Genomic DNA, 15,671 nt, shown 5'->3' with positions numbered 1-15,671 from the left:
AAATTATTCTTACATTCACCCTTTAACTCCTGCAGCTGCAACTTCAATTCAGTTCCTTTATTCACCAGGTGAACATCACAGAAGAAACCTGGTTTTAACCTTTGACCTCTGACCGTGTTCTTCTTTCTCCCAGTCCAGTGACACGTCCAACGACCTTGAGGACAGATGAGCTGGACGCTGCTGTGCTGACACGGTGAGAACACAGCGTCTGCATGGCAACAGATGCTACAGGATCCTCCTGTGACACTGGTTTCAAAACCATTTCCAGCTCAATAAAATAAAGTTAAATAAAAAGTCAGGAAGCAGCTTTAACAGTCAACATTGATAGATTTTATTCTGTTTTTAGTCACACGATTAAAGGAGAGATTCCTCCAAACACACATTGCTTCATATCAAGTGCTTTTCAAAATCAACAAAAGCAACTGAACCTCTTACTTTAAATGTTTTTAGAGTCAAGTGAGATACAAAGATAGAATTTGATCACTTGTATTTTCCAACAATTTCAACACCAATTTCCAAGATTAGCAGCTGGAGAACCTTTAATTGTTCATGGCAGTAAATAAATAAACTGAAGTTTTAATCTGGTTTGGTTTTGGTTGTTTCCACTCGCCCTAACCCTAACCCTAACCGACACAAACATCAAGGTGCATTAGACAGAACACGATCACTGATTCACAGTTACAATAAAACGCTTCAGCCACTAGTTAACACTGTCACTTCAGGTTTTTTAACCTTCTTTTAGAATCTTTTGATTTTATTTAAGCCCACTCAGACACAAAGACGGTGCACAACTATGCCGCTCGGCTTCTCAGACACTTAAAATATCAGTGAACACCAACATGCAGCTGCTCCTACTAGAACAGTGTCACTACATCACTGAGGTCCATCAACTGACTACAGCACTAATGCACTGACGAACACACAATGACTGAAACCACCTCCGAACCTCTGCCGGGGGCGGCTCCGGGTGGACCTCAGGGCTCCCGTCGTCTTCACAGGATGCTCTCGCGTTCCTCGCCAAACGTGACGGTGTCGGAGGACACGGTGCAGATCTCCGGGGGGTCCCCGGGTTTCAGGCCCCTCTTCAGGTGAACCACACGGATGTTCTCGTTGTTCGGGCCCGGCCTGGTGGTGCCGGAGCTCGGGGACAGGATGACGTCGCTGGTGGAGGAGGAGGAGGAGCCCTCTGCAGGCTGGCGAGGGTGGTTGCCCTGCTGCATGTTGGTGTTGTTGTTGAGTGTCACGTTGCTGGGCGTGCGGTTCAGGTTGTAGGTCTTGGATGAGGGCCAGCTCTCCTCAGGGCTGCTGGCCAGCAGGCTGCACTGGTCCTCTGAGCAGATGGACATGCGGGTGACGGCTGGGTCCTGGAGGCCGCTGAGGCTGCTGGGAAGGCCGCGCTTCCTGGCCAGGCTCTCCTCATCCAGCTCGATGAGGTTTGGCCTGTCCAGCTGCGACAGATCCGCCTCCTCGTCCTGCAGCGAGTGGTTGGGCGAGCTCTCGTTGGAGCGAACGCCAGAATCGGACGAGTCCTTCTTGTCCAGCATGGCGTCGGACAGGTAGTCCTTCCCCTTCAGCGCCAGCGAGCCACCGGGCACCTTGGCCTCCGCCACCTTCTTGCCGTCTTTCAGCAGGGGAGCGTTGTCGGACTCCTCCGACTCCTCGTCGTCGCTGGTCAGTTTCTGGTAGCGCAGCCCTCCCCCGGTCTTCAGCTTCAGGTCTGCGGCGCCCTGGAACAGCCCGCCTCTGTCTGCAGACGTCTTGCGGGTCAACAGAGACTTGGAGGATCCGTGTTCTCCCTTTTCGTCCTCCTCGGTGATGGGGTCCAGGCCGTCGCTGTTCGGGGTGAAGTCCATGTTGTCTGCCGCCGGCTTGCTGCTGCTCTTCTTGGTGAAGGACTTGCGTCCGTCCAACTCTGCGCCGTCCTTGCTTTTGTCCTCAGACGGTGGAGTCATGAACTGTCCGGGCTGCGGCTGGACCGGTCGGTCCCTGTTGCTGCTGCCTCCCATCTCCAGCTGAGCCATCTGGGCGATGTATTCCTGGTAGGCGTCGCGGTACTCAGCTTGCTGCTTGTCCGTCAGCTTGGAGATGTCGTTGGAGGACTCCTGTGAGTTCAGGCTGGTCATGCTGTTGGTGCGGTGAGCAGCACCCTGGCGACAGAAGGTTTTGTTATCTCTGCATCCCTTTAAACAAGCTTAAAACACTCTCACCTCCCAGCGTCCCTGTTTACCATCCACGGAGCGTTAGCCTGTCGGGCCGGGTCGTCCAGTCCCACGGTGCTGAGCTCCTCGAAGCTCAGGTTGAAGCTGTACATCGGTGATGCGTCCGTGTTGGCGCCGCCGGCACGAGGAGGAGCTGCCGCTCGTCTTCCAGGCTCGACGTTGCCACCAATAATGCTGCCTTGCTCACTGGCTGCTTCCTCGTGCAGCACCTGATTCTCTATGAGGCGCATGTCCAGGACCTGCAGCAGGATCACAAGATGTTAGTTAGAACAACCTCAGTGGTCACATTCACCACAGTGTAACTTCAGGACCCACCGTGGCTCGAAACAGCTGCCAGTCCCCAAAGTTCATGTTCATCTCCTTCTTCAGCTCGTCAATGTTGCACTGAGATAAAACTCTGCCATTCACGTTCGCCTGAAATCCACGGACAGGAAATAATGTCAGCTCCACACTGACAACATGGTGTGGGCCGTTTGAGGCCACTGACCTTCCTGATGGTGGCTGCGTATTGTCCCATCATGCTCTGGTCAATGCCTTCGATCTGACGCACACGCTCACAGACGGCCTCGGTCGTCATGGAGCTGAGGAGGATGGCCGGAGCGGCCGACACAATGGAGGCGGCGCCCTGAAGAAAAGACATGGTGAGAAGGCGAGCACCCGAGCGTCTGAACAGAGGACTCGTGTTTCTGTAGTTGTTGAATCTACTGTTAAACTCTGTGAGGTTTCAGGCTGTGGGGAAGCAGCTGCGGTGAGGCCTCCTGTTCAAACAGCTATGCTACTAAAGCCACAGGTCAGGCAAGGTGCATGCTGGGAGTTGTAGTAGAGTAGTTGTAGAGGAGGAAAAGGGTAGAAAGGAGTGTTCAATACCTGCTTCCGTCTCAGAGATGAAGCTTTAGACTGAGAGAACGAGCCACGGAGACACAGGGACAAAGAGACAGACACAGTGAGGATGAACGTTAGAACCCACAGGTGACTGATGACAGAGCCGAGAGAGGAGGTGATCAACATTCAGCGTTCAGCATCATAGCAGCAGAAGGGGAAAGCTGTGAACCAGGTGAAAGGGAGACAGCACCATGTTGTACTGCAGCAAACTGGTCTCCAGGTAAAATAAGAAGGCTGAAAATGCTGACTTGACTGTCCTAAAGCATCCTCTCCCTCTGCTGCAGTCGTCTCAGGTGTGTTTTACTTACAGGCGCAGTGCCGGCGTCTCTGCTGCTTTTAGGGAGCGGGCGTGGGTGGAGGTGAGATAAGTAGGAGGGGGCCACGAGGGGCCGTGGCAGCTGGTAAAGGTGATGGGGGAAATATGGCTGGGGGGAGAAAATTAAAATGCTGTTCATGGAAATGGTTCAACACCAAACAATGAGAAGGAGGCAACTTAAAACAACAGACAATCAAACGGAAGCAAATGAGGATGAAAGCTGAGACTGGAGCGGGAGAGACGTGGCGATGACGTCACAGCTCGACCCGGGCCAGCTGTGTGACATCATCAGGTGTTCTACTCACTCTGTTGTAGAAGGGGTGCTGCGGTCCGGCCAGGCCGCTGTAGTAGCTACTGTGTGGCTGCGGGGAGACGCCCCCTGCTGGTGGGTTGAAGGGCCCGCTGAAGGAGGCGGAGGGCGAGCACGTGGACGACACCTGGCTGTAGACAGAGGTGGGCCGGGCCTGGGCCTCCTGCAGGGGGAGGGACGGGTATGTGACTCCACCCATACTCATCTGCTCCCGAGCTGCACGAACATCTGGCACAGACACAAACAAAACATGCAGGTCAGAGACACGGTCCAACAGGATGAGACCTGAGTCAGAGCTGTCTGGTCTCAAGCATTACCCGCAATGATCTCTCTGAGTTTGGGGTCCAGGTTGACAGTGCAGGGCAGGAAGGTGCGGATGTCTCTGCCAGTCAGGACGGGGGTTCGAGAAGACAGGAAGACCTCAAAGCTGCGGACGTCGCCGTCGATCTCCAGCAGAGGTTCCATGTCTTTGGTGGTGGGGATGTTCTTACTCACTCTGAGAGAAAACAAAAGGACTCAGTCTGCCGCCGCCGGAGACGGATGGAGCACCACCTCTGCTAAATGAGCCGCTCCAACCTCTCGTAGATGGTCTTGAGCGTGGCCTGGTCGGGGACTCCGTCGGTCTCCTCCAGGAACAGGATGAGCCACGACGTCCTGTAAGGCCACTGCTCTGTCAGGTTGATCCACGACGCCAGGCGGTCCCAGTTGAAGGTGATCTGATTGGCTCGCAGCAGGCGACCTGCGTCACAGGAGAATGGTGCTTGACCTTAACCCCTGACTGAGCAGAGAATCGGGACGTTTAATGCTGTGCTGCTTTATCCGCTCTGCAGCTGTGTGTGGGGAGGCGTGTCAGTGGCGACGGCGCTGGTGACTCACCCGTGACCGAGACGATGTTCAGCAGCCTCCTCATGGACTGTGGGCTGATGTCACTGAACCAGTCCTCCGTCACCATCAGCTTCGTCAGGTCGAAGGACATCTGCCGGGTCACCGAGCGCTGCACCTGTCGCCGTCGGTAGGTGTCCTGCACACGGTCACACGGTCACCAACACGGAACAAAGTGCTGCAATCGAGCATGGAACTCTCACGCTCCCATGAGGGATGCGGGGTCTCACCCGGCGGTTCAGCGTCGTCTTGCTGCCAAACTTGGTCAATTCACCCAAACTGTGCTGAGACAGTTTCCTGTCCAGCTCCTCGTGCCACCCTGCTGACAGACGGATGGAGGGAACCAGACTCAGCAGCAGCAGCAGCAGCAGCGAGTGATGACTGATTGTTTAAATCTCAGCAGCAATGACTTTATGAACTACTTTACTAATAAAATTATCATCATTAGAAAAAACATTCAGCAGCGACTTCTTCTAAATGACAGAAAGCACTGTCTAGATCCATCAACTTTAAATTTATTAAATCCTCTGTCTTACCTAGACAGCTTCTCCTGTCTAGTGACAGTCTAGTGATACTCAATGATAAAGCTCCTTCTTATCTTAAAGACCTCATAGTTCCTTATGCTCCCAGCAGAACACTTCGTTCTCAGAGCGCTGGGCTACTTGTGGTTCCTAGAGTGTTTAAATGTAGAACAGGGGCCAGAGCTTTTAGCTCCAAGCTCCTCTCCTCTGGAACCAGCTCCCTCTTCAGGTTCGAGAAGCTGACACACTCTCCACCTTTAAGATTAGGCTTAAAACCTTCCTTTTTGATAAAGCTTATAGTTAGAGATGGTTCAGGTCACTGGCAATTATTGTTAGTCACAGGAAACATCTCTTAGTTAAGCTGCAATAGACATAGACTGCTGGGGGACTTAATTTATACACTGAGCTCCTCTGTTTCCTTCTACCTCCTCTGTCCCATAACCTCCCATCATTGTCCCATATTTAACTAACCTTGTCTCTTTCTGTCCAGTAGTTGTGCTTCTCTCCTCCACAATTATATTATATTATTATATATTATCTTCTCTCCTTTGTTGTGATTTGGCGCTATATAAATAAAATTGAATTGAATTGAATTGAATTGTTTGTCGTCATGGTTACCATCAGCGTTGGCGGCGTCCCCGTTGGTGGGCGCTGCGCCACACATCTTCTTGGCGCTGGAGAGACCCCTGCTGTTGAGGAAGACGGGCAGGTGGACGATGTTCCGCATGTAGTCGTGTCCGTTGATGTTGGAGTCTCTGAGGACGCTGTTCAGGTTCTGGTTAATGGCCTTGATGATGATGTGAGGGTCACTGGCAAAGATGGAGATGAAGGGGCCTTTGGAGAACAAAACCCGCACCTGCAGGGGAAAGATTACACGTTAAGAGAGTTTATATTGGAGCAACAGGGCTGAGTTGGATCCATGAGTTGCTGAGTCAGTTCCTCCATCATGACACAACTCAAGCTTCAGATGGTTCAAGTGTACGCAGCCAAGCGACCACTGACTAATAATCCTACAAGTCGGGTCCTCGTCCTACGTAGACGAGCTGATGCCGAACAGCGTCCTGTTTGTTGGTCTTTTCTCACCGTGTCGAGCATCTGCAGAACTTTGTCCTGTTCGCAGGAGTCCAGTCCGTCGATGACGACCGCCAGCCGGGTCTGATGCTGCGTGAAGCTGTCGATGGTCTTAGCCATGCGCGCCATCAGCTCCACCTCGTGCTTCAGGACCTGCAGGGAAGGCGCCGTGCATGTTACTGCTCCGGCCTCCTGCCGTGGTCGGCATCAGCCGAGGCCTCACCTTCATGAAGCCCTCGCTCTTCAGCTTGTGCATCCTGTTGGCGGCGCCGTGCAGCCTCTTCCTCTGAGAGTTCAGCACCGAGTCCGTCACCTGCCACCACGTCCTGCAGTTCAGCAGCAGAGCCAGGCCCACCACACTGCTGATGGCGATCAGAACCGCATTTACTGTCTGGTTCTGCCCATCCACCTTGAAGACGGCCAGCAGCGCCATGCCGGTGAGCAGGCAGGTCAGCACCAGGGCGAATATGATGAAGGACGGCACGCAGCAGGTCTTCTTCCACTTCCTCTTACCTGAGCACACAATGATCAGAATCAGAACCGCAGCCGTGGTTGGTGGTGGAATGTGTATGTGTGTGTGTGTGTGTGTGTGTGTGTGTGTGTGTGTGTGTGTGTGTGTGTGTGTGTGTGCGTGCGTGCGTGTGTGCGCGTGCGTGCGTGCGTGTGTGCGAGCACAACCTTGCGCCTCTTCCGTCTTAAACACTCTGAACAGACGTGTGGCGAGGAATCCGAACTCTCTCTCACAGGCGTCGGAGAGCGTGGCGATCATCTCGGCCATCGACGTCTCTCCTCCGACGCTGGACAGACGGTTGTAGTCCGTGAACAGGAACCTGCAGGGAGCCATCGTCAGCAACACAATGCATGACCCGGACCTGCATCCTGCACTGCCGAGGACGTTACCTGACCGGCAGAGCCCTGGTGCTCTGCTCCGGGAGCTCCGGCGGGTTGACGAACATCAACTTTAGCAACAGCTCCAGATACCCGATGTGACGGGCCAGACGGGTGCTGAGCAGCCACGCCCAGGTCCAGTTGTCGCCTTCCCGGCGCCCTCCGAAGTACACCACCACTACAAGACAAAGAGCATTGCTACACCATCCAGTGCGGCCACAGGACGGGGACGGAGGCATGTCTCACCAAAGAAAAGGTAGAGCAGCGCCAGCAGGCTCAGGGACACAGCCAAGGCCAGCATAGGGTCCACAGTGAAGCCAAGGACGATGGCCACGGAGCCACACAGCAGCAGGGACAGAACCACTAGCAGCCAGGAGAACTGAAACAACGGCTCGATCTGCTGACCCGCAAACGTCTTCATCTCGTCTGACGGCCAAGACGACAAGTGTTAGTGTGTGAACACTGCACAGAGGGAGGAGAAGCGCGTGTGTGGGCGGCTCACCCTCCAGTTTCTTGAGCAGGAAGGACTTTCCGCTGCCCCACTGGGCGTACAGACCCACACAGATGGGGGGCTGCATGGTGGGCTCGCTCAGGATGTCAGCCAGAGCAGAACTGTACAGGTCGTAGCCCAGCATGTCTCCGTCAGACTCGGTGGGGGACAGGTGACCTGGGGGGGCATGTACAGTAGGTCAACTCCTACCGAGTACAAACCTTACAATCGACCCGCTGGGTGTGAGTGGACCTACGGGCTCCAAAGATCTGTGTGAGGATGCTCTTCTGGTGGCTGCAGTCGATGTTGTAGGGCGTCTCCCCGGCCTTGTTGGGCCGGTACAGCAGGCGGCCATCTTTGGGGTTCCTGAGGAGCAGCTCGGCCAGACGGCGGCTGCGGCCACGTATAGCGATGTGCAGAGGAGTGTCTCCTTTCTGTAGAAACACGACAGAGGCGGTTACATCTGAGGTCGGTGTCTATTTATCAACATCATTTGGATGTTTGAACCTTGTCCACAGCCGACACTTTGGCTCCTTTATCGAGCAGCAGCTCCACGATCTCAATGTTTCTCATCTTAGTGGCTTTAATCAGAGGAGTCTCTCCATCCTGAGACAGGAAAAGCTTAGTTACTGCTCATCACATCCAAACGGACTCCAGCTGGTCCAGAGGAGAGGTGCAGGTCTCACCTTGGTGCAGGTCTCGGTGTCGGGGTTACACTGCAGGATGTCTCTCACCATGGTGCCGTTTCCTTTCTCTACGGCCCAGTACAGAGCCGTCTTACTGTCCTGGAAGCAGAGCCACACATTTCTCTGTTACTATCACACTGGTATCATCATGGTGACGTGATGCTTGTCTGTCTTCTCACCTGCCCCCTGATGTCGATGTCGGCGTATTTGTGCAGGAGAGCTCTGACTATCTCCACGTGCCCGCCCCTCACTGCTCCAATCAGCACCGTGTCTCCACTCTGCAAACATGCAGCGTAGTGAGCAGCTTCCCTTCGGTTCTGACACTCTGCAGCTGTCTCGCTCCTACTCACTCGGTCGGGGATGTTGACGTAGGTCCCTGCGTCCAGCAGGTCCTGGACGATCTCGGTGTAGCCCTCCTTGGCAGCGATCATTAGCGCCGTGTTCCCGTCTTTGTCCGTCATGTTGACGTTCGGGTTCCTCTTCAGCAGCTCCTTCACCACCTCCGTGTAGCCGCCCCGCACTGCCACGATCAGCGCCGTCATTGAGTTCTGCACAGAGCGTAGACGGCATGGTCAAACTCTGAGCACTGTAGTGTAGTCCTGAAGGAACCGGCTCTTACCGCCCCCTCCTGGTCGACATCAGCCCCGTTCTCCAGCAGGTGCATCACGCAGTCGAAGTGTCCTTTTCTGGCCGCCCATATCAGCGGCGTGGTCCCGTACTGTGGCACGTGGTACAGGGTGAGCAAGTCATTCACTGAAGCTTGTTATTTAAAACACTGCGTCAATGTTATCACCTTGTCAGAACAGTTGACTTTGGCTCCATTCTGCAGCAGAAGTTTAACGATTTCAGAGTGTCCTCGACCTGCGGCCCAGATGATGGGGTACACGCTAAACTGCTGCAGGACAGAGAGACATCGGTCTTAAGTCTCAGCTACACATGAATGGTTGCTTCATTCTAACATGTCCATGCATGTTGTACTTGTCCTGTGGTGTTGGGGTTGGCTCCGTGCTCCAGCAGCACCGTGGCGACCTCCACACGACCTTTGTAACAGGCCCAGGTCAAAGCGGTCCATCCTCCCTGAGATGCAGTCACAGCACATAACATTATTATTTACGGTGCTGCATGCTTAATCTCATTTATAATCTGCTGCTGTAACACATGCACATGGTAAATGTATGTATGGAAAGTTAATACACTCTATGCTATCATTTATTTTAGACATAACCCTCCCTCCATGTTTACTGCTGCTACGAGTGATGTACTAGCCAGACCACATTTCCCATAAGCTGCTGGTTCAGGTGTTTGTGTTCCCACCATGTCTCTGTGTTCGATGTAGGCGCTGTTCTCCAGCAGCTCCTTCACTACCTCCAGATGACCTTCTTTAGCTGCAGAGATCAAAGCTGACCAGCAGTCCTGGCAAAACACAGATATGGGGGGATGCAGTGTTACCATGGCAACAGGAGCGCTGGCATCAACAAGCTGCCTCCTAATTAAACTCTGCCTGTTTCCTAGCAACTGCCACTTTAGAGGCGAGGGCGCTGAAAAGGGAGAGAATCTTTAATACTCAACGCTGAAGCTGAGTGTGTTTGTTTTCCTCACCACGTCGTCCAGGTTCACGTTGGCTCCTCTCCTGATGAGCTCCTGGACGATATCCAGACTGCCTTGCTCAGCTGCCAGCATCAACGGAGTCTGACCGTTCTGTAAGCACAGTAAATGGTGTTTGTCACACTGGGCATAAATTGGTTTTAAATTAAATAAAAAGACAGGTCTTCAGAATAGAGCAGATTAACACTGAAACATTAAAAAGTGACTACAAGAACGGAAACGCCACATACATCACTGCGCCCGTCCACCTCCTTGAAGCGGTCCAGGTGAGCTTTGAGAGCAGCCAGGTTCTCCTCCTCCACGTAGCTGAACAGGTTCTGGATGGCCAGGGTGGTCATCTTGATGGATGTAGTGGTGTCCATGTCTGCGATGGGTCACTGCGCCCCCTACTGTCAGGAGACAGCAATACATTGATCTCCTTCATTTGTTTATTTTACAATTCACTACTTTGTAACCACCAGCAGTAGATGACCCTTTCATGTCACACTCTGAACTGATGTAAAATCAGCAGCCAGATGATTTGCGCGCGCGTGTGTGCGTTTACTGTGTGTGCGTGTGTGTGTGTGCGTGTGTGTGTGTGTGTGCATATTACCCGTCAGGTTGTGTGTGTTTGTGTGTGTGTGTGTGTGTGTGTGTGTGTGTGTGTGTGTGTGTGTGTGTGTGTGTGCATATTACCCATCAGGTTGTGTGTGTTTGTGTGTGTGTGGGCGTGTGTGGGCGTTTAGTGTGTGTGTGTGTGTGCGTGCTTGCGTGCAGTAAATAGCGCTGCTCTGAAACACATTCCTGCTCTGACAGGAATTCACCAGCTGCCAAGCAGAAACAGACCTGAGATCAGCTGAGGACTGGCTGGTTATTGCCTCCACTGTTAGTTATTAATTAGCTTTAACACCTGGGCAGAAACTGCTGCTTTACTGCTGGTGGACTTTCTGCTCTTCAGTGTTTATGAAGCAGGCTTGTAATGTACTGTAAATATGGGTAATAAACAACAGGGCAGTGGTTTCGATTAGGTATAAACTAAATTCATTTGTGTGATGTTAGTCTGATGTTATAAATCATCAGTTAATCAATAATCATAACATATATAAAATATAACCGCTTATTTCACTGTAGATAAATGTACAGACCGTGTTTATTCCTGTCTGTCCTTTTTCTTTGTGTCTCCTCCGTGTTACCATCCTTTACATAAGGACGAGGCAGCGCCCCTTTCGTATTTTATTATGATATATTCTGTTAGTACCATTCTCAAACACGTTCTTCTCACCGAACCACGAACCGGTACCGCTGTTAAGAGCGTTAACCTCAACAACCTTCACGCTGTCACTCGATAGATGCATTCACCGCAGTCAGACATGTTAAAAACAAACCCAACCTGGGTCAGAACCGCCTCAGAACCGAAACAACCGTTTCCAATACAGTTTTACAAATTGTTTTATTACAAGACGTTGTTTTTTCTCTGATGACGTCACATGGGCCATCATGTACGTATTATTTGATGACAGCAAAGGATGCTGACGATCAAAGCCCGAACACCGCCGTTCTTACCTTCGGGAAAGAGTTAGGTTCGGTTTAAGGGATCCGGATTCGGGTCCAGTCGTGTTTCAGCAGCGGTATCTCAGCCGCTTCGTATGCGTGGTCTCGGCCTGTTTTCGGATGACAGCCTGCGCTCAATCTGCATCCCGAACAACAGCAGCCATCTTGCGAAAGAGACGATCAGCGCGTCAATTCCGCCATAGTCACTCCGCCACTTCCGTCCACTACTGTCACAATAAAAGTACGCGCGACGCTCGTTTCCGTACAGAATAAAAGCACAGTTGTGGGGTGTGTTTTTCTGTGTGCTCATATGTGTGCAATAATTGTATTATTATACATACATATTATCATACATATTGAAATAAAAACAGCAAATCAGCTTGCTGGGCTCAGTATCTAGCTGCAGCACTGGGCGCTGTCTCACCTGGAGTCCTTTCAATACCATTCAGTCATCACTGCTGAGGAGGAACCTGGAGGTGGCAGGTGGGGATCATCATGTGGCTGGTGATGGACAGAAGGATGCTGATAAACTAACACCCATCATGGAGAACTCCCCACCACCCTCTGCACCACACTGTAGAGGCTCTGAGCAGCGCCTTCAGTGCCACACTGTTACACCCCCAGCGCAGGAAGGAGCTGCTGCAGGTCATTGCTCCCCACAGCCATCAGCCTGGACAATACAGCATTACACAATGTACATATACAATACACAATGTGTATCACTAATGTGTAACCACACTGCAAACTTTTGCAGTGCAGTGCAGTGTTACTTGTGCAGTGTTTTCTTGTCTCCATCATTTTATCATTGTTTTTTGTCACTGTGAAGGATAGGATACGACTTTATTAATCCCACATTGGGGAAATATTTGTGTTTACAGCAGAAGCATGTCGGACAAAAAAGAAAAAGAATGTGAATTTTTTTTTCTTTCGATTTTTTTGCTTGATGCCTCTTGCACAATTTAATTTTATTACTGTCTACTGTTTAAACATTACTGTATATACAAACATTACTTAGTACAAGTGTGTACAAGTATTACTTGTTTGTTTTTTGCACAATTGGTTTTTTTTCTTGTTTACCTCTTCTTTTTCTTGTCAAATTGCTGCTAAAAACACAGAAATGTCCCCATTGTGAAATTCATAAAGTCATATCCTATCCTGTAGGCTGCCTGTGGTTGGACCAGTGTGAGATTCTGGCCCATTCTGAAGTCACCTCGTGTCAGACATCTGTTTGACCGTGTGATCTCATGGCTTAAGCATGGGAGTATCACCTGGCAGGGGTTAAAGGTCAGCTGCATTCTCCAGCGACTAACTTCCCAAAGTACCAGGCAGTGGTGGACAGCTTTTTGGACTGGTGTGAACAGAACCACCTCCCATTGAACATTAGTAAAACTAAGGAGCTGGTGATAGACTTTAAAAAATCTGGGAGTTTGTCACCACTCTCACTATGAAAAATGAAGAGGTGGGAGTCACGTGGTCGCTGCAAACAAGATGGCAGCTTGTTAGGGTACCTCCGCCCCCTACAAGAAATATTGAATGTTGAACAACAGATGTTTATTTATAGTGGTTATTGACGTCGTCGCTCCATATTAGACTTAACTGTGTGCTGTTTGACAAGTTTCAAAATGTCAACATCAAAATATTTTAAAGGTACAACTTTAGACAACTTATTCACAGAGATGACAAAGGTTAATTCTGTCCCTCATGGTGTCACAACTGATGTCTCAACAATTAAAGAAACAACTATGGAGCTGAAAAACACCATCGCTCTTATACAGGAGAGGGTGACAGAAGCAGTATTGTCTTCCTTGAAGAGGCTTCGGAGCGACAACACACCGAGGTAAGATAAGTAAACGTAACTTTGTAAAAAGAATAACGTGGGACTGATTGGTTTGCAGGAGACTTTTGGGACTTATGAATGATTGCTGAGCTGCATACAGAGGATTCTTACAGAAGGTCTCGGAATATATCAGGATGAAAGATTCAACGTTGAAAGAGTGCATGGGTCCCCGGTACCAATGCTGAACTCAGATCCGCCGAGACCAGTGATAAAGTGCTTTGTGCGGCAGTCAGCAAGAGATGCTGTGATCTCCGCAGTTAAAGGGAAACGTAGATGGGAGTGGGCAGAAAAGAGAAAGGCCTTCACATCTGTAAAGAGGAAGCTTCAACATCTCAACGTGAAGTAGACCTTGTCTTATCCAGACACTTTACGGTTTACGTTGAAAGAAAACAATCAGAGCTTCACCACAGCAACGGCAGCGGAGCAGCTCATCAGTGAGGGCGAACATGCAAAAAGAGAAGAGAGACGATCTTAAAGTTGTTATAGTGGAACCACAGTTATGTCATAAATCCAGCCCCCCTCCTCCCCACAAGCCTGGAGGAGCTCGTGGGGCCCGGAGGAGCTCATGACAGCGATGCCGTCAGGAAGACAGCCATAACCACCACCAGATGAGATTTTATTTTGGTTCAGTTTCCCAGTTGTGAGTGACAGCTGTAAGGGAACAACCAGATTTTGATTTGTCTATGTTCGTGTTCAATTTGTGTTTCGTTTCTATTAGAGTTTTCTTTCTTAAGAAAAATGTTCGATATTATGTTTGAAGACTTTTATCCCAGAAAGGGGTGTGGAACAGACAGGTGGTGTGAGCCAGTGAGAAATACTCTAGCTGTGGTAGATTGAACATAATAGAAACCTATCATTTAATAGACATGGGTCTCAATAGGCACAGAAATAAGCATGGTCGGGAGAAATATTCAATTTATTTCTTGGAATATTAATGGAGGTAAAATCCAATTAAAAGAAGGAAGGTAATGACATATCTGGAAAATAATGAGGCAAATATAGCATTTTTGCAGGGGACACAGATTAATGGAGACAAGACAGCAAGTTTTAGAGCAGGATGGGTGGGACACGTTTTCAATAGCTCCTTGTCCAGTGCATCATCCAAAAAAAACTCAATTTTGTACTTCAGGATACAGAAGCGTGTGGTGTGTGTACAGGCAGTTATAGAAGGACCTCAGTTGATGCTATGTAATATTTATGCCCCCAATAGAGAAGAACCACAATTCTTTAATGAGATAAACAGTATCCTGGGTGATGTGGATGGTCACATAATACTAGGAGGAGATTTTAATCAAGTTTTAGACCCACTTTAGGATAGAAGTAAATTCAGAGATCCTTTGACTCCTAGGGACAGGGAAGCAATTGACATGTCAATTACGGATATGGCTCTGACAGACAAAAGGAGGTTTACTAATCCATGCATGAGGGAGTACACTTTTTTTTTACACTGCCATAAGTCCTGCTCTAGAATAGATTATTATTTATTAGCTAACTCTCTTACAAACAGTGTAGTAAGTTGTTAAATAAAGCTATTACAGACTATGCTGCTGTAAAATTAACTGTTAAGTCAGAGATAGAAAATGGAAGCGGGACAAGATGGAGAATGAACACTTCAGTATTACAAGACAACATATTTATATCTATATTGAAAGAAGATTTGGAATTTTGTTCTGTTTTTGGCAAGCAGTAATATGCCCAGATTAGACCCTGCTAAAGCAGATAAACTTGAACTACCTATAAGTCAAGCTGAAGTAAGGACAGCAATATCGTTGATCAAGAATGGCAAATCACCTGGATACGATGGATTTCCTGTTGAATATTATAAGGAATATGTAGATGTTATAGCCCCAATCTTAGAAAAAGTCTTTCGGGAGGCTTTTGAGAAAGGAAATGTTCCACACACATTCAATGAAGCTTTTATATCTTTAATTCCTAAAAAAGATAGAGACATCAGTTTGCTGAATTTTGACTGTAAAATACTCGCATAAATTCCGTCCCTAAATCTACAACAGGTATTACCTGGCATCATCCACCCCAACCAGCTAGGGTTTCATGCAAAACAGATCTTCCTCGAACCACATAAGGAAACTACTATATGGCTGAGTCAAACTAAAATGTCTGACAGGGTGGAATGGGGTTTCGTTTTTCCACTCTGTCAAATTTTGGGTTTGGTCCACACTTCTCTAAATGGGTCCAAATACTATATAAAGAACCAAAAGTGGCAGTAATAACTAGCTGGTCCAACTCCTCTCTATAGACAACACCTCCACCCCCCACACAGTGTGTGGCTGGACAGAGGAGCACCTTCAGCCAAAGGCTGATCAGTATTAGGTTCTCCACAGAACGCCAGCGGAGAACCTTCCTACCGGTGCCATCAGTCTGTACAACTGCTCCTCTGTCTGTGAGGGTTGGTCTTCATCCATGCAATAACATG

At 49.7% G+C, this 15,671-nt stretch overlaps 1 protein-coding gene across 8 annotated transcripts; it reads right to left on the bottom strand.

The window, feature by feature from the left end:
* Nucleotides 1–307: 307 nt before the first annotated feature.
* Nucleotides 308–11,602, bottom strand: kidins220b (kinase D-interacting substrate 220b). Of its 8 annotated transcripts, none has more exons than XM_029141807.2 (30): nucleotides 11,413–11,602; nucleotides 10,101–10,259; nucleotides 9,865–9,963; nucleotides 9,580–9,678; nucleotides 9,244–9,342; nucleotides 9,059–9,160; nucleotides 8,885–8,983; nucleotides 8,616–8,813; nucleotides 8,445–8,543; nucleotides 8,266–8,364; nucleotides 8,087–8,185; nucleotides 7,836–8,013; nucleotides 7,592–7,756; nucleotides 7,336–7,515; nucleotides 7,102–7,267; nucleotides 6,880–7,031; nucleotides 6,425–6,714; nucleotides 6,214–6,354; nucleotides 5,749–5,986; nucleotides 4,840–4,931; nucleotides 4,604–4,748; nucleotides 4,304–4,466; nucleotides 4,045–4,223; nucleotides 3,723–3,955; nucleotides 3,410–3,526; nucleotides 3,087–3,116; nucleotides 2,707–2,844; nucleotides 2,535–2,633; nucleotides 2,228–2,458; nucleotides 308–2,147 (listed from the first exon to the last, which is right to left on the bottom strand). In XM_029141807.2, exons 2-30 carry the CDS (start codon nucleotides 10,230–10,232, stop codon nucleotides 993–995), a joined length of 5,217 nt encoding a protein of 1,738 aa, XP_028997640.1. In that variant the 5' UTR covers nucleotides 10,233–10,259; nucleotides 11,413–11,602; the 3' UTR covers nucleotides 308–992. The 8 variants fall into 8 exon arrangements, with proteins under 8 accessions (XP_028997640.1, XP_028997643.1, XP_028997641.1 ...); XM_029141810.2 differs by having other exon boundaries at nucleotides 4,840–4,928; XM_029141808.2 differs by having other exon boundaries at nucleotides 10,101–10,256.
* Nucleotides 11,603–15,671: the final 4,069 nt, after the last annotated feature.

Source organism: Betta splendens, chromosome 24 (genome assembly GCF_900634795.4).
Source record: "Betta splendens chromosome 24, fBetSpl5.4, whole genome shotgun sequence".
NCBI lineage: Eukaryota > Metazoa > Chordata > Actinopteri > Anabantiformes > Osphronemidae > Betta > Betta splendens.
This window is presented reverse-complemented; position numbering and strand designations above follow the sequence as displayed.